Source organism: Bos javanicus, chromosome 29 (assembly GCF_032452875.1).
Source record: "Bos javanicus breed banteng chromosome 29, ARS-OSU_banteng_1.0, whole genome shotgun sequence".
Classification (NCBI taxonomy): domain Eukaryota; kingdom Metazoa; phylum Chordata; class Mammalia; order Artiodactyla; family Bovidae; genus Bos; species Bos javanicus.
Window position 1 is genome coordinate 19,357,238 of NC_083896.1, and position 20,792 is coordinate 19,378,029.

General features: G+C 38.5%; 1 protein-coding gene across 1 annotated transcript in view; it reads left to right on the forward strand.

Moving 5' to 3' along the window:
* Window positions 1–4,485: 4,485 nt before the first annotated feature.
* The window catches only part of LOC133240931 (glycerophosphodiester phosphodiesterase domain-containing protein 4-like), a 111,263-nt gene continuing 94,956 nt past the window's right edge, over window positions 4,486–20,792 (forward strand). Inside the window, exons 1-3 of the mRNA XM_061405915.1 lie at window positions 4,486–4,657; window positions 11,684–11,777; window positions 16,209–16,268. Of these exons, the coding sequence (XP_061261899.1) occupies window positions 4,518–4,657; window positions 11,684–11,777; window positions 16,209–16,268 (294 nt within the window). The 5' untranslated portion in view covers window positions 4,486–4,517. The remainder of the gene's footprint in view (window positions 4,658–11,683; window positions 11,778–16,208; window positions 16,269–20,792) is intronic.

A 20,792-nucleotide genomic window follows, 5' to 3' on the forward strand; every position in this document is an offset into this window, starting at 1 on the left:
GGCTACAGAGAAGAGCTCTGAAGATAATACATAGGAAAATGTGTTATGCAATGGGAACGTGGTTATAGAAGACTGCTGTGAGACAATGTTATCTGAGCAGTCTGTTAAGAAGACACAGGGGCCAGCTATGTATGTGCATAGGGGCAAAAATATTTCAGGCAGAGGAACCAGTAAGTGTGAAACTCTTGAGGTAGGAACAGATTTGGTCATGTTCTAGATACAGAAAGAAAACCAGTGTGGCTGGAGTTCAGAAATAGCATCAGTTGGTAGAATGAGTGGAGGTCAGGAATGGGCAAGGCTTGACCATGTAGAATCTTTGGGCCATGGCAGGTAGTTTGGGTGATATTCTTGTATAGTAGAAAGTTCTGGAAGAGTTGTGAGCAGGGGATTGACTTTATCTGATATATGTTTTTAGAAGGGCACACATGTTTTATGTAGAGAGTATCAGTTCAGTTCAATCTCTCAGTCATGTCTGACTCTTAGTGACCCCATGGACTGCAGCACACCAGGTCTCCCTGTCCATCACCAGCTCCCAGAGTTTACTCAAACTCATGTCCATGGAGTCAGTGATGCCATCCAACCATCTCATCCTCTGTCGTCCCTTTCTCCTCCCGCCTTCAAACTTTTCCAGCATCAGGTCTTTTCAAATGAGTCAGTTCTTCACTTCACATGGCCAAAGTATTGGAGTTTGAGCTTCAGCATCAGTCCTCCCAATGAATATTCGGGACTGATTTCCTTTAGGATGGACTGGTTGGATCTCCTTGTAGTCCAAGGGCCTCTCAAGAATCTTCTCCAACACCACAGTTCAAAAGCATCAACTCTTTGGCTCTCAGCTTTCTTTATAGTCCAACTCTCACATTCATACATGACTACTGGAAATATAGCTTTGACAGATGGACCTTTGTTGGCAAAGTAATGTCTCTGCTTTTTAATATGCTGTCTATGTTGGTCATAGCTTTTCTTCCAAGGAGCAAGTGTCTTAATTTCATGGCTGAAGTCACCATCTGCAGTGATTTTGGAGCCCAAAAAGATAAAACCTCTCACTGTTTCCATTGTTTTCCCATCTACTTGCCATTAAGTGATGGGATCAGGTGATATGATCTTAGTTTTTTCAGTGTTGACTGTTAAGCCAGCTTTTTCACTCTCCTCTTTCACCTTCATCAAGAGGCTCTTTAGTTCCGCTTTGCTTATTGCCATAAGGGTGGTGTCATCTGCATATCTGAGGTTATTGATATTTCTCCAGGCAATCTTGATTCCAGCTTGTGCTTCATCCAGCCCAGCATTTCTCATGATGTACTCTGCATATAAGTTAAATAAGCAGGGTGACAATATACAGGTTTGATGTATTCCATTCCCAATTTGGAACCAGTCCATTGTTCCATGTTTGGTTTTAACTGTTTTTTTTTTTTTTTTTTTGACCTGCATACAGGTCTCGAGGCGGGTAAAGTGGTCTGGTATTCCTAACTCTTTAAGAATTTTCCACAGTTTCTTGTGATCTGTATACTCAAAGGTTTAGCATAGGCAATGAAGCAGAAAGCAGATTTTTTTTTCTGGAATTCTATTGCTTTTTCAATGATCTCACAGATTTTGACATGTTGACCTCTGGTTCCTCTGCCTTTTCTAAATCCAGCTTGAACATCTGGAAGTTCTTGGTTCACATACTGTTGAAGCCTAGTTTGGAGAATTTTGAGCGTTACTTTACTAGAGTGTGGAATGAGTGCCATTGTGCAGTAGTTTGAACATTCTTTGGCATTGCCTTTCTTTGGGATTGGAATGAAAACTGACCTTTTCCAGTCCTGTGGCCACTGATGAGTTTTCCAGATTTGCTGGCATATTGAGTACAGCACTTTAACAGCATCAGGTTTTAGGATTTGAAATAGCTTAGCTGGAATTCCATCAACTCCACTAGCTTTGTTTGTAGTGATGTTTCCTAAGGCTCACTTGACTTCCAGGATGTCTGGGTCTAGGTGAATGATCACAGCATTGTGTTTATCTGGGTCATGAAGGTCTTTTTAATGTAGTTCTTCTGTGTATTCTTGCCACGTCTTCTTTATATCTTCTGCTTCTTTTAGGTCCATCCCATTTCTGTCCTTTATTGTGCCCATCTTTACATGAAATGTTCCCTTTGTATTTTTAATTTTCTTTTTTTCTTTTTTTTTCTCATCACTTTCTTTTTTATTTAAATATATATATATATACTATTATTATTATTTTTACTTCACAATATTGTATTGGTTTTGCCATACATCAACATGCATCCACCATGGGTGTACACGTGTTCCCCATCCTGAACCCCCCTTCCTCCCCATACCATCCCTCTGGGTCATCCCAGTGCACTAGCCCCAAGCTTCCTGTATCCTGCATCAAACCTGGACTGGCGATTCGTTTCTTAGATGATATTATACATGTTTTAATGCCATTCTCCCAAATCATACCCCCTCTCTCTCCCACAGAGTCCGAAAGACTGTTCTATACATCTGTGTCTCACATACAGGGTTGTCGTTACCATCTTTCTAAATTCCATATATATGCGTTAGTATATGGTATTGGTATTTTTCTTTCTGGCTTACTTCACTCTGTATAATAGGCTCCAGTTTCATCCACCTTATTAGAACTTTGAGACTCTAGTCTTTACCATTATATTTTTTCTTCTATTTTTTTACATTGATCACTTAGGAAGGCTTTCTTATCTCTCCTTGCTGTTCTTTGGAACTCTGCATTCAGATGGGTATATCTTTCCTTTTCTCCTTTGCCTTTCACTTCTCTTCTTTTCTCAGCTATTTTAAGTCCTCCTCAGACAACCATTTTGTCTTTTTGCATTTCTTCTTCCTGGGGATGTTTTTGATAACTGCCTCCTGTACCTCCATCCATAGTTCTTCAGGCACTCTGAAGAACTACAGCAAGTCCCTCCCATCAGGAAGCTTCCACAATCCTCTTTTCCTCACCCATCAGAGAGCAGATAGAATGAAAACCACAATCCCAGAGAACTAACCAAGCAGATCACATAGGTCACATTTCTAACTCAATAAAACTATGAGCCATGCTATGTATGGCCATGCAAGACAGATGGGCCATGGTGGGGAGTTCTGACAGAATGTGGTCCACTGGAGAAGGGAATGGTAAACCACTTCAGTATTCTTGCCTTGAGAACCCCATGAACAATGTGAAAAGGCAAAAATATATGACACTGAAAAATGAACTCCCCAGGTTGGTAAGTGCCCACTATGCTACTGGAGAAGAGTGGAGAAATAACTCCAGAAAGAATGAAGAGATGGAGCCAAAGTGGAAATAACACCCTGTTGTGGATGTGTCCGGTGGTGAAAATAAAGTCTGATGCTGTAAAGAACAATATTGCATAGGAACCTGGAGTGTTCAGTCCATAAATCAAGGTAAATTGGAAGTGCTCTTGCCTGGAAAATCCCATGGATGGAGGGCCTGGTAGGCTGCAGTCCATGGGGTCACTAAGTCGGACACGACTGAGTGACTTCACTTTCACTTTCCACTTTCATGCATTGGAGAAGGAAATGGCAGTCCACTCCAGTATTCTTGCCTGGAGAATCCCAGGGATGGGGGAGCCTGGTGGGCTGCCGTCTATGGGGTTGCACAGGGCCGGACACGACTGAAGCGACTTAGCAGCAGCAGCAGCAAACAGGAGATGGCAAGAGTGAACATCGACATTTTAGGAATCAGTGAACTAAAATGGACTGGAATGGGCAAATTTAATTCAGATGACCATTATATCTACTACTGTGGGCAAGAATCCCTTAGAAGAAATGGAGTCACCCCCTCATAGTCAACAAAAGATTCCAAAATCCAGTACTTGGGTACAGGTTCAAAAATGACAGATTGACCTCTGTTTGTTTCCGAGGCAAACCATTCAGTATCTCACTAATTCAAGTCCATGCCCCAACCACTAATGCTGAAGAAGCTGAACAGTTTTATGAAGACCTACAAGACCTAGAACTAACAGCAAAAAAAGGTGTCCTTTTCATCATAGGGAACTGGAATGCAAAAGTAGGAAGTCAAGATATACCTGGAGTAACTGACAAGTTTGGCCTTGAAGTTCAAAATGAAGCAGGGCAAAGGCTAACAGTTTTGCCAAGAGAATGCACATGTCATAGCAAACACCCTCTTCCAACAACACAAGAGACGACTCTACACATGAACTTCACCAGATGCTCAATACTGAAATCAGATTGATTATATTCTTTGCAGCCAAAGATGGAGAAACTCTATACAGTCAGCAAAACAGGACCAGGAACTGACTGTGGTTCAGATCATGAACTCCTTATTGCAAAATTCAGACTTAAATTGAAGAAAGTAGGGAAAACCACTAAGTCATTAAGGTAGACCTAAACCAAATCCCTTATGATTATAATGTTATAAATAGGCTTCACAAAATTCCATTAGGGTAAAAGAATACAGTGGTCTCTCCAGCCTGAGGAGGGTAATGCTTCACTGTAACTATATAGACCTTTGGGGAATATAAACAGATGTTGCTGAGGTACCACGGATAAATGGAGCTAAATGAGACCTCCTTTTTTCTCTTCCCAGAGAGAGCGATTATTTTACTTTGGTTGATTGTGTCGTTTTGCTTGTCTACGCTTTTACTTTTCACATGGATAGAAACTTCAAATGAATTCAATGGCTTTGACTGGTGAGTTTCACTTTTTGTATTTTCATTTGTGTAAGGGCTCTTTGGTATAATTACCACATGGGTCTTACTTCAGACTGAAAAAATCTGGTGACATAAGAGGGAGGGTGGACAAAGTTGTAGTTTTGCAGCTGGTGGATGGGAGGCCTGACTCTGGGGAAGCGTAAGCATGCTCAGCACCCTCAGCTGCTATACCTCCCTTCCCTGCTCAGTCTCACTCTTAGACCAAATCTGGCTCAGAGGGGAGATTTCTTTGTGCTTCCAGTCCTTCTATTCAGATGACTCCCTTGTTCCTCAGCCTCTTTTGCCTGTGTTCACTGATGCTTACACCAGTTAGTCTTCATGATCTTGGTCCATGAACCCTGATGTCTCTGCCTCACCTCCAGCCTCTACTTCTTCCTTCTGTCCCCACTGGGTTTCCTAAGACTCTGGAGACAGAAACAGTGTCCAATCTCAGCACATTTGTAGCCCAGTTCCTACTCTGGACTGCTCCTGGCTCTTCCAGTTTTTCTGGCCTGACTGGTACAGCGTACCCATTAGTTGGTCTTTGAGGGGAAAAGGGGTATCTTTGAGTGTGAGGCTTTTAAAAAATATAGTATAGTTTATTTTTTCCTTCGTAGAAGTAAAGTATGGTTTGTTATTTTAAACATTAAGAAATGTAGAAAAGTAGATAATATCGTCTTATTCTTGAGTAGCAATCACTTGGTATACTTCCCAGTCTTTTTTCCTGTGCCTGTTTTTATATTATGTTCATACTATATATATAATTTTTATTTTTTCTCTCATTTAAAATAGTTGTACACATTTTGACAAATTATTAAAATTCTTAATGATAATCACTTTAAATGGTTTTAAAGTATTTCCTGATATGAAGGTAGTATAGTGTGCTTACTTAACCACTTTTTATTGTTAGGCTTTATGATTAATTTTCTGTTTTTGTAAAATAAGAGTGAAGAGAAATCTTTGTGTTCTGACTTACGGTCTTACAGGAAATTCCCACAAGTGGCATTATTCAGTCAAGAAGAATAAATACTAGTAAAACTCATTGTGCCTATTACCAAAGTATTTCTCAAAAAATAGTACAGTTTCCATTCACAATAGAGGTATTTGACTTTCTGTTTTAACCCTCCATTGACAGCATTGACTATTCTAATTTTTAATTGTTTTTATTAATTTTATAGATGAAATTTGTTTTATTTTAATTATTTACCAGGTATCAAAACTTGTTTATTTAGTAACTTATTTTCTTTTTAGTTCTCTCTGTTTGAATATATTTATCTTCTGGAATCTAATTTTCTCATTTATATGCATTCTTTATTTAGAGTTAAGTTCTAAGTTTCTCCACAATATTGGAAATAAGAAATGTTTCATTTCTTTATAAAATTTCCCTCAGTTTTAAATAACTTTACATTGAGATGTAATTGAAATATAATGTTACATTTCTGTTAAGTATATATTATAGCATAATGATTTGCTATTTCTTTATATTGTGGAATGATCACCATAGTAAGTCTGGTTAATATTCTTCATCACACATAATTTCAGATTTTGTGTGTGATGAGAATTTTTAAGAAACTTTCCTTTAGCAACTTTCAAATATACAATACTGCATTTGTAACTATAGTTACCATGCTGTATGCATTTTATCCCCAGGGCATGTTTATTTTATAATTGGAAGTTTACACCTTTTTATCCATCTTCACTCATTTGTCCACCTCTCACCCCTGTCCTCTGGCAACCACCAATCTGTTCTCTGTGTCTATGAGTTAGTTTGGTTGGTTTGTTTTTATCTTTCATGTATAAGTGAGGTCATATCTTATTTATCTTTTTCTCTCTGACTGATTTCAACTAGCATAATGCTGACTGGGTCTATCCATGTTGTCATAAATGACATTTTTCATGTTTTATATGACTGAATAATGCTCCCTGTGGTATGCATGTGTAAGTATATACCACATTAAAAAAATTAAGTCATCTGTGGACACTAAGGTTTCTTCCATGTCTTGGCTATTGTACGTAGTGCTACAGATGTTTTTAAATGATGGCCATACTGACTGGTGTGAGGTGATATCTCATTGTAGTTTTGAATTGCATTTCTCTAATAAATAGCAGTGTTGAGCATCTTTTCGTGTGTTTGTTGGCCATCTCTATTTCTTCTTTGGAGAAATGTGGTCTTCTGCCCACTTTTTTTATTTCATTGTGTGTTTCCTATTAAGATGCATGAGTTGTTTGTTTTATAGGTTAATATCATGTCAGTCAGATAATGTGCAAATATTTTCTCACATTATGTGTGTTGTCTTTTCATTTTGTTAATGGTTTCCTTTGCTGTGCAAAGGCTTTTGAGTTTAAAAGGTTCCATTTGTTTCTTTTTTTCCCCATTACTCTAGGAGATGTATCAAAAAATATTTTGCTGAAACTTATGTGAAAGAGTGTTCTTACTTATTTTATTTTTGTGTATGGTGTTAAAGAATGTTCTAATCTCATTCTTTTAAAAGTAGCTGTCTAGTTTTCCCAGAACCATTTATTGAAGAGACTGTATTTTCTCCATTGTATATTCTTGCCTCTTTTGTCATGCATTAGTTGAGCATATGTATGTGAGTTTACTTCTAGTTTTTCTGTCCTGTTCCATTGATCTGTATTTCTACCTTTGTGCCATACTGTTTTGATTACTGTAGTTTTGTAGTATAATGTGAAATAAGGAAGTCTAATTCCTCCAGCTCTTTTTCTTTCCAAAGATTGCTTTGGCTATTCAGGGTCTTTGTGTTTCCATACAAGTTTAAATTTTTTTGTTCTAGTTCTGTGAAATATGGCATTGGTATTTTGATATGGATTGTATTGAATCTGTAGGTTGCCTTGGGTGTATAGTCATTTTGACAATATTGATTCTTCCAATCCAAGAAAATGTTTTGTCTTTCCATCTTTGATTTCTTTCGTCAGTGTCTTATGGTTTTTAGAGTACAGGTTTTTTGCCTCCTTAGGTAGGTTTTTCCTAGGTATTTTATACTTTTGATGCTATGATAAATGAGTTTGTTTCTTAAATTTCTCTTTCTGATATTTTCATTGTCAAAGAGTCGGACACAACTGAGTGACTGAACTGAACTGAATGTGTAGAAAGGTAATAGAATTCTGTGTATTAATTTTGTATTCTGCAACTGTACCAAATTAATTGATGAGCTCTAGTAGCTCTCTGGTAGCATCTTTAGGATTTTCTACGTATAGTATAATGTCATCTGCAAATAGTGACAGTTTTACTTATTCTTTTTCAAGTTGAATTTATTGCATTTCTTTATCTCCTCTGAATGCCATGGCCAGGACTTCCAAAATTGAATAAAGCTGGTGAGAGTGGACATTGTTGTCTTGTTTGTGACATTAGAGGAAACAGCTTTTGGCTGTTGATTATGATGTTAACTGTGGGTTTGTCATATGTAGCCTTTAATATATTGACGTATGTTCCCTCTTTGCCCACTTTCTGGATTTTTTTTGTTTTTTATCATATATGGCTATTGAGTTTTTGTCAGATGGTTTTTCTGCATCTATTGAGATAATCTTATGATTTTTTTACTCTTTAACTTGTTGATACGGTATATCATACTGAAGTATTTGTATATATTGAAGAATCCTTGCATATCTGGGATAAATGCCACTTGATGGTATATGATTCTTTTAATTTGATTCATTATTTTCAGTTTGCTAGAATTTTGTTGAGGATTTTTGCATCTATATTAATCACTGTTATTGACCTATAATTTCCTTTTTTGTGATATCTTTGCCTGATTTTGGTACCAGAGTGTTGGTGGCCTCACATAATAAGTTTGGGAATATTCTTTCTTCTGCAATTTCTTTGGAATAGTTTCATAAGGATAGATGTTAACTCCTCTCTAAATGTTTGATGGAATTTGCCCATGAAGCCATCTAGTCCTGGACTTTTGTTTATTGAAAGACTTTTAATCACACTTTCAATTTCAGTACATATGATTGGTCTTCATATTTTCTATCTCTTTCTGTTTCAGTCTTGGGAGGTTGTAACTTTCTAAGAATTTGTCCATTTCTTCCAGGTTGTCCTTTTTTTTTTTTTTTTTGCATATAGTTGCTTGTAATAGTCTCTTATGATCCTGTGTATTTCTGTGGTGTCTGTTTTAATTTCTTGTTTGTCATTTCTAATGTGAATGATTTGAGTCCTCTCCCATTTTTCTTGATGAGTCTGGCCAAATGTTTATAATTTTATCTTTTCAAAGAAACAGCTTTTAGTTTCATTGATCTTTGCTATTGTTTTCTTTGTCTCTATTTCATTTATTTCTATTATGATCTTTATGATTTCTTTCCTTTTACTATTTTCAGTAAAAGGAAATTACTGAAAATTTCTTGTTCTTTCTCTAGTTACTTTATGTATTAAGTTGTTGTTGTTGTTGTTCAGCCACCCAGTTGTGTCCAACTCTTTGGGACCCCATGGACTACAGCACATCATGCCTCCCTGTCCTTCTCCATCTGCTGGAGTTTTCCCAAGTTCACATCCATTGCATTGATGATGCCATCCAGCCATCTCATCCTCTGATGCTGTCTTCTCCTTCTGCCCTCAATCTTTTCCAGCATCAGGGACTTTTCTAGTAAGTCAGCTGTTCACATCAGGTGACTAAAATACTGGAGCTTCAGCTTCAGCATCAGTCTTTCCAATGAATATTCAGGGTTGATTTCCTTTAAGATTGACTGGTTTGATCTCCTTGCTGTCCAAGGGACTCTCAGGAGTCTTCTCCAGCATATCAGTTTGAAGGCCTCCATTCTTTGGCATTCTGCCTTCCTCATAATCTAGCTCTCACAACTGTATGTAACCACTGGGAAGAACATAGCCTTGACCATATAGACGTTTGTTGGCAGAGTGATGTCTCTGATTTTCAACACATTGTCTAGGTTTGTCATACCTTTGCATATATATGTCATACTCATACTACTGTATAGTCTTGAGTAACTGTATAATCCCAGTTGCTTTTTCAATTCCCTCTGATGTGTATAAACAGTCATCCAAGCAAACTGTTCTCATTGTTCTCACTCCCTTGTGTTACCCCACCACCATCACCTAAAGTAGAAGAAGGGGAGAGAAAAAGAGAGAAAAATATCATAGTTCTTCCTTTGACAGAAGTACTCAGCCTGTGGGTGGAACTTCTGAGTTTTGTGGGAGAATTTGTAACTCTACTAATTTTGAATATTTACATGTGAGTGAGTATAGAAAAGAAGACCATTATGTTGATAAAGAGGGAAAAATCTGATGTGACTAGAGAAATGTTTTGAAAAGATAGAGGCACAATTAAAGGCTAAAATTAACTTTTCTTTCTCACCTGGAAATTAAAGTCAATATCACTACTTGCATAAGCCATTTAATTAATTCTTTGGCTACATTTAGACTGCTTATGGGGATTCCCTGGTGGCTCAGACAGTAAAGAATTTGCCTGCAATGCATGAGACATGGGTTCAATCCCTAGATTGGGAAGATCCCCTGGAGAAGGAAATGGCAACCCACTCTAGTATTCTTGCCTAGAGAATTCCATGGACAGAGGAGCTGCAGTCCATGGGGTCACAAAGAGTCGGACATGACTGAATGACTAACACTTTATGTCTATCCTGCATGTTTTTTTTTTTCCTTTATTTCATTATTTGGTCATTACTCTGCTTGCATTTAAATGTTCTATTCTTGTTACGTGGATATGAGTCATTTAATTCTGTGGAGATCTTGAATATATTTTTTATGGTTCTTTTCTAATTGTTCTATTATATTTTTTCTGCAAATTATTATATTAGTTGACTTTATTAGGTTAATTTATTGGCCTTTCCTGTTATCTCAGCTGATGAAGAATCCGCCTGCAATGCAGGAGACCCTGGTTCAATTCCTGGGTTGGGAAGATTCCCTGGAGAAGGGATAGGCTACCCACTCCAGTATTCATGGGCCTCCCTGGTGGTTCAGATGGTAAAGAATCCACCTGCAATGCAGGACACCTGGATTTGATCCCTGGTTTGGGGAGATCCCCTGGAGGAGGGCATGGCAACCCACTCTAGTATTCTTGCCTTAAGAATCCCCATGGACAAAGGAGCCTGGCAGGCTTCAGTCCAGTTGTGCAAAGAGTTGGACACAACTGAGCAACTAAGCACACAAACAGATTAATTTGTTAACATTATTCACACATTTTCTGATTCCTGCTGTGAGATCACATTTTACAGAGTACTCTTCTGAGTGTCTCGATCTGGGATCAGTCTTGCCTAGGATAGCTGCTTGTCTATTTCTTTCTCTTGGTGTCCTTTCTTAACCCTGACCAAAGAGAAATTTTTCTTATATTGAATGTAGTCATATGTTCAGTAATCTATATTTTGTATCATTAAAATATAATTTCTCTAGGTCTCATATGGAGAGGAAATAATTTCTGTTATCTTGAAATGAAGAGTCTAAATTCTGTGACATATAATACCTAGACTAATTATAATATTGTTTAACTTAACAAATCAATGTATTAGCAGTTTTATCTCATAGACTACTTTAGGGACAAAAAAGACCAGAACTGTTTTTAAGGGGTCCAAACTCTTACACCAAATATAGATATTAATATAGTGACTTGCTGTTATATAAGAAAACATATATGGATAAGAAATCTGGTGAAATGGAAAGTATTAACTATATGACAGCAGTGAACTTATGGATGACTTTTCCTTTTTTGACATTCCAGAATTTCTATATTTTTTTAAAGAGTATGTAATTTTTGAGTATGTATTCTAAATAAATTTAAAAACCATACAACTGGTATAGAACCCCATTAAAGTACCTGATTGTCTACGAACAAAGTTAAAACTTTTCAACTAAATATCCCCAAAGATCTTCACACATCTGTTCCCAAATTGCTCCTCTTCTTATCCCCCTTCTTATTTTTTTATGTTATGTTATTTTTTAAAATTGTTTTATTATGCCTCATCTAGTCCAGTCTTATACCTTATCCTTGACAGAGATACTACTAACTTCTATGTTTTAGAAATTGAAACACATTTTTGCAGGGTTGTTTTCCTAGGTACAGGAGTCTGGTTCTTTTGGTCCATTGTCTTGCTGAGTTTCCTTGGGATCCTGGCTGCCTACACAACATTGCTACTGGTGAGTAATGTTTCCCATTTTCCCCACTCCCTTCCTGAGTAGCCTCATGAAGTTCTCTGTCAGTAGTATGGTTCCCAGTAGGTGCTGGGAGCCATAAGATCGCTCCTGGCAGAGTTCAGATTTGAATCAGCTACTTGAATATTAGGGAGGAAGGAGAGATGTGAGGAATAGACTTGTGCTGGTAGAGGGTGTGTCTTTCCACTTTGACCCTTTATAAGGGTGCCAGAACATTCTTATTCTCTTCCTGTGTTTCATGGCTTATTTTCTGACTCACATAGTATTGTCATTTTAGATGTTCATACTTTCATATGGTAGTACTTCTGCACATTGATCTACTCATTTCATAGCTTGTCTCCTGAGAATCAGTCTTTCTGTGGCTTACAAATTACCTAGTGTGCTAAACCTGTTTACTCAGTTCAGTTCAGTTCAGTTCAGTTGCTCAGTCGTGTCCGACTCTTTGTGACCCCGTGAATCGCAGCACGCCAGACCTCCCTGTCCATCACCAACTCCCGGAGTTCACTCAGACTCACATCCATCGAGTCAGTGATGCCATCCAGCCATCTCATCCTCTGTCATCCCCTTCTCCTCCTGCCCCCGATCCCTCTCAGCATCAGAGTCTTTTCCAATGAGTCAGCTCTTCGCATGAGGTGGCCAAAGTACTGGAGTTTCAGCTTCAGCATCATTCCCTCCAAAGAAATCCCAGGGCTGATATTCTTCAGAATGGATTGGTTGGATCTCTTTGCAGTCCAAGGGACTCTCAAGAGTCTTCTCCAACACCACAGCTCAAAAGCATCAATTCTTTGGTGCTCAGCCTTCCTCAGTGATCAGTGCGAAGAAATAGAGGAAAACAACAGAATGGGAGAGACTAGAGATCTCGTCAACAAAATTAGAGATACCAAGGGAACATTTCATGCAAAGATGGGCTCGATAAAGGACAGAAATGGTATGGACCTAACAGAAGCAGAAGATATTAAGAAGAGATGGCAAGAATACACAGAAGAACTGTACAAAAAAGATCTTCACCACCCAGATAATCACAATGGTGTGATCACTGACCTAGAGCCAGACATCCTGGAATGTGAAGTCAAGTGGGCCTTAGAAAGCATCACTACGAACAAAGCTAGTGAAGGTGATGAAATTCCAGTTGAGCTATTTCAAATCCTGAAAAATGATGCTATGAAAGTGCTGCACTCAATATGCCAGCAAATTTGGAAAACTCAGCAGTGGCCACAGGACTGGAAAAGGTCAGTTTTCATCCCAATCCCAAAGAAAGGCAATGCCAAAGATTGCTCAAACTACTGCACAATTGCACTCATCTCACATGCTAGTAAAGTAATGCTCAAAATTCTCCAAGCCAGGCTTCAGCAATATGTGAACTGTGAACTTCCTGATGTTCAAGCTGGTTTTAGAAAAGGCAGAGGAACCAGAGATCAAATTGCCAACATCTGCTGGATCATGGAAAAAGCAAGAGAGTTCCAGAAAAACAGCTAGTCCCCTGATCAGGTTTCAAGTACATTTTAGCAAATATGTTTATGCAATAGAGACACCGCCTGTTTCCTGACATAGTAGTGTCATGTAGTGTGAGAAATTCACACTGGACATAGTAGTGTCACCTAGTATGAAAAAATTGAGACCAGGCAGCAGAGGAGCCTGCAGAAGTGGAAAGCTTATGGAAGACTAACTTTTAGGTTACTGGAATTTTTCAGTGCCCACTTGAAAATAGGACACAAGTATCTTGCTCTGATTCCATGATTCCTTGTCCCCAGTGATAGCCTGTCTGATACTAAAGAACCCAACCCCTAAATCAGTTTCCATTTGCATAAATATTTATTTCAGAAAAATGTATTAATCATTATATGAGTGATAAGTACTGAGGTTACAGAGAACAAAGAGGTGTAATTTTTGTTTTCATACAGGGTGCCTCAAATAGAGAGGTGTGAGAAAGTTATAATGCTCCTTAATTCAATGAGTTTAGAATCGATTAGGGAAGTAAGTCATAGACAAAAATAACCAACACAGACAGAGCATTATAATGGTCATTATTGCTGCTGCTGCTGCTAAGTTGCTTCAGTCGTGTCCGACTCTGTGTGACCCCACAGACAGCAGCCCACCAGGCTCCCCCATCCCTGGGATTCTCCAGGCAAGAACACTGGAGTGGGTTGCCATTTCCTTCTCCAATGCATGAAAGTGAAAAGTGAAAATGAAGTTGCTCAGTCGTGTCTGACCCTTAGTGACCCCATGGACTGCAGCCTTCCAGGATCCTCTGTCCATGGGAGTTTCCAGGCAAGGGTACTGGAGTGGGGTGCCATTGCCTTGTCCATAATTGTCATTAGAGAGACCTAAAAAAGTTCTGGGTTCTAAGAAGGAAGACCTTCAGTCAAGAGGATTAAGTGATGCTTCGAGGAAGAGGTGGCACAGGAGGGGCATCTTGAAAGGATGTTGGATTTAGACATGTGTTTATGGGAGTGGGGAAGAAAGTCAAGATCATGGGAATTTCACGACAGATTCAGCAAGACAGAGATAGGGATATATGGGGTTTGACTAGATAAGAGGGAAGAATTGTACTGTTAGCATGTAGAGGATATTGAAGAAAAATGAAGTATCTGACTAAAACAATAGGCTTGGGATAGATTTTAGAAAGCCTGAAAAGTATGCTAAGACACATGGTATAAATCAGATTTCTAGTATTATCATTCTGAAAGTCATTGCATGGAGGGTGTCTGTAGAGAGAAATAGTGAGAACCTTTTACTTTTAATGAGGAAAATGCAGATGAATGATGTGTTTGGGGCAAGAATCTGGCCACTGAATTGTACTGCACTCATACATAATCAAAATAAAATGGTTTAGGTAACTTCTAAGATGGACTTCCAGTGTCCAATAAGCCATGTTTTTTTTTTTTTTAAACAACCTTGTACTCTAGGCTACCTCTTTTTGGATACAGTAGCAACAACAGAGGAGACCTGAATTCTATTTCTGCTTTATCTTTAAGTTATTTTGTAACCTTGACCAAGTCATATAACTCTTCTGAGCCTCAGTTTCTTCTTTCAAATGAGAATTATTTATTTCAAATGAGATAGTTAATAAATTGACATTTTATAAAGCTTGATTAAGTACAAGTAAATGGCCTGGTGGCTCAATTGGTAAAGAATCTGCCTGCAATGCAGGAGACCCACATTTGATCCCTGGGTTTGAAATATCTGCTAGAGAAAGAAATGGCAAACCCACTCCAGTATTCCTGCATGGAATAGACAGAGAAGCCTGGTGAGCTACAGTCCATGAGGTCTCAAGAATCAGGCATGACTTAGCGACTAAACCACCACCACCAAAGTACAAATAAAATCATATCCATAAAATTATTTTGAAAAAAAAGGTGAATGCCTTATACAGTCAAATTCTTAATATCCTAAGCATCTGAAGACTCCAGTTTTCAATCTGCGTCTCCACACTGACTTGGTGACGACTTAGATTTAGTTCAAATCTAATCTAGATTTACTGACTTATACCTATGTTAACAACAATGCTTAACAGTTGTAACAAAAAAGCTTTTAAAAATTATGTATTTATTTGGCTGCCTTTGGGTCTTAGTTTCATCATTCAGGATCTTTCATGGAGGTGCATGAACTCTCTAGCTGTGGTGTGTGGCTAAGTTTTTCCTCTGTGTGTGGGATCTTAGTTCCCCTACCAGGGATCAAACCCCTGCATAACAAGGCAGATTCTAAACCACTGAACCACCAAGGAAGTCCCAAAAAAGAAATTTTAAATGACCCTTGGAAGGGCTGGCTCCTGACCTCTGTTCCCTCACTCATGTCTCTATGTAATACCACTAATAAGCTCCATCACAGGGAAAAGAAAATTGTAGGAACTCAGGAATATCAGTGTACTGATTGTCACAGAATCCCAGAGAAGATAATAATAAATTCTCTCTGGGTTGCTGGTGAAAGTTACGACTAGGAGGTGACATGTGAACTGTGTTTGAAGGGTCAGTAGCATGGCGAGGGAGAGCTATTTAGGCAGAGGGATAGGGTGGCAATCTCTTAGATGCTGAAAAGAACAGGTGTATCGATGGCACCCCACTCCAGTACTCTTGCCTGGAAAATCCCATGGACGGAGGAGCCTGGTAGGCTGCAGTCCGTGGGGTCACCAAGAATCGGACACAACTGAGCAACATCACTTTCACTTTTCACTTTCATGCATTGGAGAAGGAAATGGCAACCCACTCCAGTATTCTTGCCTGGAGAATCCCAGGGATGGGGGAGCCTGGTAGGCTACCATCTATGGGGTCTCACAGAGTCGGACACGACTGAAGTGACTTAGCATAGCATCAAGAAGTGAAGATAATCCAGACTGTGTAAGGAATTTTGAGTTCAGAACAGTGTTTTGGGTAGTATCTTGGTGATTTCAAAACAATCTCTTCTTTCTTGTTTTTTCAGGTACTGGGATTTTTGTTGTGTTGGGAAAAAAATCAACTATACCTGCACTGGTATCATAAGGTAAGACATTTGAATCTTCATAGGAGACCTGAGATCAGGACTGAATGTGCCTCTTTGGCGCCAAGGGTTAAATGCAGAGCTTCCCCTTTCTTTGCCTCCCTTAGAAAGAAGCAATCTAGTTACACTGTTTCAACTAAAATCAGTTTCCAACAGATGAAACTGGCTTACCAACCAAACTGAACCCAAACTTAATTTTTTCCCACTACTCCATGTTAAAACTCACTCTGTGACTCTGTTCTCTCTATCCCCATAAAATCTTGGGCAAGCTCCATTATTTTCCCAGTCCTTTAGAGTCACAAGAACTTTCTCATTTCAGTCACTAAGAATTTCAATTCATCGTAGTAGACTGAACTCAAACTTTATGAGACTTTTCCCTTCCCCTGTTTCACATGACCCAGGCCTGGAAACCTGCAGTGATGGAAAGAGTATGATTGTCTTTTACCTTGATTCCAGTGTATGGATCAGGGGAAGGAGCGATAGGGTGAAAGAACACAGTCCCACAAGGAGGAGTTACTTTCATCAGGACCAAGTAGATGCAGTTTTTGGCTCTTAATCCTGTGGATTTTTCCTTGCGTATTTTCAAACACCTTACCACTGAGAACCTTGACTGCAACTCTCTTGGTACACTCAATACTTGTCTTCCTATACTCCCTGAAATTTCTTTGTTGAGGTCCTTTGACTATCCCTTAGTTTGGAACCATTTAAAATTACACTAGAAGGGAAGTGGGTGAAATGAGTTGGGAGCTTGGGATTGACATATATACACTATTAATAACTGTGTATAAGTTAGATAACTAATTAGAACCTACCATTTAGCCCAGGGCACTCTAATTAGTGCTCTGTTGCAACCTAAATGGGAAAGAAATCCAAAAAGGAGGGGATATATGTCTACATACAGCTGATTCAATTTGGTGTATGATAGAAACTAACACAACATTGTGAAGCAACTATATTCTGATAAAACTTTTTAAAAATAAATAAATTAAAAAATAAAATTATACTAGCAGTAACAAAGGATCCATATCTGGTATAAAGAAGGAGGCATCACTGACCCAACATCTGAAGACATGCAGGTCATTTCCAACATTTCCTCCCTTGTCTAGTTCTGCCATGGGCTTGAGCATCTCCAGCACATCCTCTTGCTATTTATAGACTTTTTCAGGCATGGTTTTGATAACATTCTTTGTGTTTTCTCAAATCAAGGAACATGTCAAACTCTGAGTGGTTGCCTTAAATTTCCTTTTACTCAAAAGGGAAGTATGAACTGAATATATAAACTTAAGAATTAGGATGAATGGAAATTAAAGTCATAGGCTCATACAGGGAAACAAGAAATTGAAGACTGAACCTATAGGCCTTACTGAGATTCCTGCAGGTTTTGGAGTTGGGACACCATGAGCAGTTTGTCACTACCAAGGGTCCCTGTGGGTTAAACCATTCTGATTACCATTCCAGGCTTGTGTCTATTACAGAAACCATGCATACCTTGCCTCTGGCAGTCAGCACTGCTACTTGGCCTCTGCCACAGCAGAATCTCATCATTGCCTTTGAACTCAGGAAGCCCGTTTCTGTGGCAGCACCTCTCACCTTTATCCAGGCATAAAGCATGGCCACTCCAGTGCTTTTCAAGGATGCTGACACTTTCCTCACCAATGTGTTTCTCAGTGTCTTCTGAAACCTCCCATAGAGCCCGATATGAAGCAGGTTAGCTTATCACAGGTGATATTAATATCATTCCAGTAACCTTTTCTAAATAAATCATTGGATTTTTTCTTCCACATTACACCAAGAAATTGCTGGCATCCTAATTTTATAAAGCATGGGCTACTATTGAGCCAAAGTTTCAGATAACCAAGCAATTAGAACCTCTTTGAGATGCATATTACCTGCTGCTGCTGCTAAGTTAGTTCTGCTGCTGCTGCTGCTGCTAAGTCACTTCAGTCGTGTCCAACTCTGTGCGACACCATAGCCGGCAGCCCACCAGGCTCCTCTGTCCCTGGGATTCTCCAGGCAAGAATACTGGAGTGGGTTGCCATTTCCTTCTCCAATGCATGCATGCATGCATTCTAAGTTGCTTGAGTCATGTCCGAGTCTGTACAACCCTATGGACAGCAGCCCACCAGGCTCCTCTGTCCACGGGATTCTTTAGGCAAGAATATTAGAGGCATAATACCTAGATGCTGGTATATTGAATTCAGAGTCTTTGATAAATGCGCACATATCAATAAATCCAGACTGATTTAATATTACTTTATTTTCTCCTTGTCTAGCATCCTTAATATTACATTTTCCTCCTCCTTGGCTAGCATCCTTTGAATTCATTCTTACACATTTTCTACAGGGTTTTGTTGAAATGCTTTCATCTCTTGAGGTATTGTGCGATCTAATTGCTGTTATGAATCCATAGCCAATGAAAAGTGGTGAAACTGGATATGAGAAGAGTTGAAATACCCTTGTTAGATAACTAATTTGGTTAGGCCTTTATACCTGTTAACTTTAAATCTTCCTGGCAGGGGAGTTTCTTTAGGGCTTGGAATTTCGGTGTGAAAAGAGTAAACCTGCGTTGTCCCATATTGTCTCACCGTTGCTTCTCCTACATAGTCCAAAAGTCTGTTCTTTACATCTGTGTCTCTTTTGCTGTCTTGATATAGGGTCATCGTTACTGTCTTTCTAAATTCTATATATATGCTTTAATACACTGCATTGGTGTTTCTCATTCTGGCTTACTTTTACTCTGTGTAATAGGCTCCAGTTTCATTCACCTCATTAGAACTGACTCAAATGCGTTCTTTTTTATAGCTGAGTAATATTCCATTGTGTATGTGTATAACTTCCTTATCTATTTATCTGCCTATGGACATCTAGATTGCTTCCATGTCCTAGCTATTGTAAACAGTGCTGCAATGAACATTGAGGTACACGTGTCTCTTTTAGTTCTGGTTTCCTTGGTGTGTATGCATAGTGGTGGGATTGCTGGGTTGTATGGCAGTTCTATTTCCAGTATTGGATGGAGTGAGGAGGCGGGTGGGAGGGGGTTTCAGGATAGTGAGGCACATGTATACCCATGGCTGATTCATGTCAATGTATGGCAAAAACCACAACACTATTGTAAAGTAATTACCTCCAATTAAAATAAATAAATAAATAAGCAATCACATAACTAAACCAAAAAAAAAGAAGAAATCTTGGAGGAAAGGATTAGTACCAGGCCTAATAGTGTATTCCCTTCTGCCTAGGCATGTTCAGAGAGCAATGAATGATCTCAATCAAAACTCTTTATAAATAGCTAATAACCCAACCTCCTAATAAAAGTACTAAAGATATTTATTAGCCAAAATACATAGATAGTCCTTATCTATGAAAATGTCTATACAACAGGATTCTAACCTGTTGTATCTAGGTTGCTTGCAATAAATAAACCTGGAATTTATAGATTTGTAAGTGGGAGGCATGGCTGGCTGGAGTTGTATAGTTAATGGAATATATGAGAAAAAGATCCACCATAACTCAAAGATTCCTTCTGTGGAGAAATGTTTCCACATACTTTGCTTAGAACGCACCTCACATTTTAAGTCCCAGACCAGAATGTATCCTAATATAAGAGAGGAAAGACCTTTATATGAGTGCCTGCATTTCACAGATTTCTCCAAGGAAAACTGTTTTATCTGTACCTTGTGTGTGTGTGTGCATGCGTGCTAAGTTGCTTAATGCCTTAAATCGTTAGTAAAGCTTTGTGTTGAGTAAGATCACAGAATCACATGAGACTCATGTGAGTCTGATTTGTCTATTAAAGTTTGTATTGTGATGCATTTTTGCTGATAAGTTGTTTAAGATTTTCACCTCTATGTGGATCTATATATAATAGAGTTTGGACTGTAGTTTTTGCTTCCTATAATGTCCCTGTTGGCTTCAAAAAACAAGTTAGAGAAAATTCCCTCTTTATTCTCTGGGAGAGTTTGTTAAAGTTGAAATATTTCTTCCTTAAATGTTTGAAAAATTAACCATTGAAGGCAGCAAGACCCAGAGTTATTTTGTGAGTTATTAAAATACAGAATTATGGAAGGGAGGAAACCAAGCACTGTCTAGGAGCAACACAGATACAGAAAATTCTCTATTTGAAGGGAAGAAGTTAAAATTATATCTTCTTGGTCTCAGTGTTTACCTATGGCTAAATATAGTTTTCTGGCCAGCAGGTTTTTTCATCTGTTCACCAAATATTTATATAAAATTTACTGTGTCAGACATTCTAAAGACACCAAATATATAATCATAAACAAATATCATCCCTAATCTCATGAAGCTTATAGTCTATTTGGGGAAAACATATATTGAAAAAAATACAGTTTACCTGGGATTGTATTGAGTCATATTAAAAAAAAAACCTGAATATTTGTAATGCTTATTTTTGAAACTGAATGAGACCTGCCAAGCAATGTTGAGGGCCAAGCAGACATGGAGATAATAAATCAGTAAAGGAATCAGACCACATAGCTGTGTAGGCTTTTTTTTTTCAGCCATGCTGCA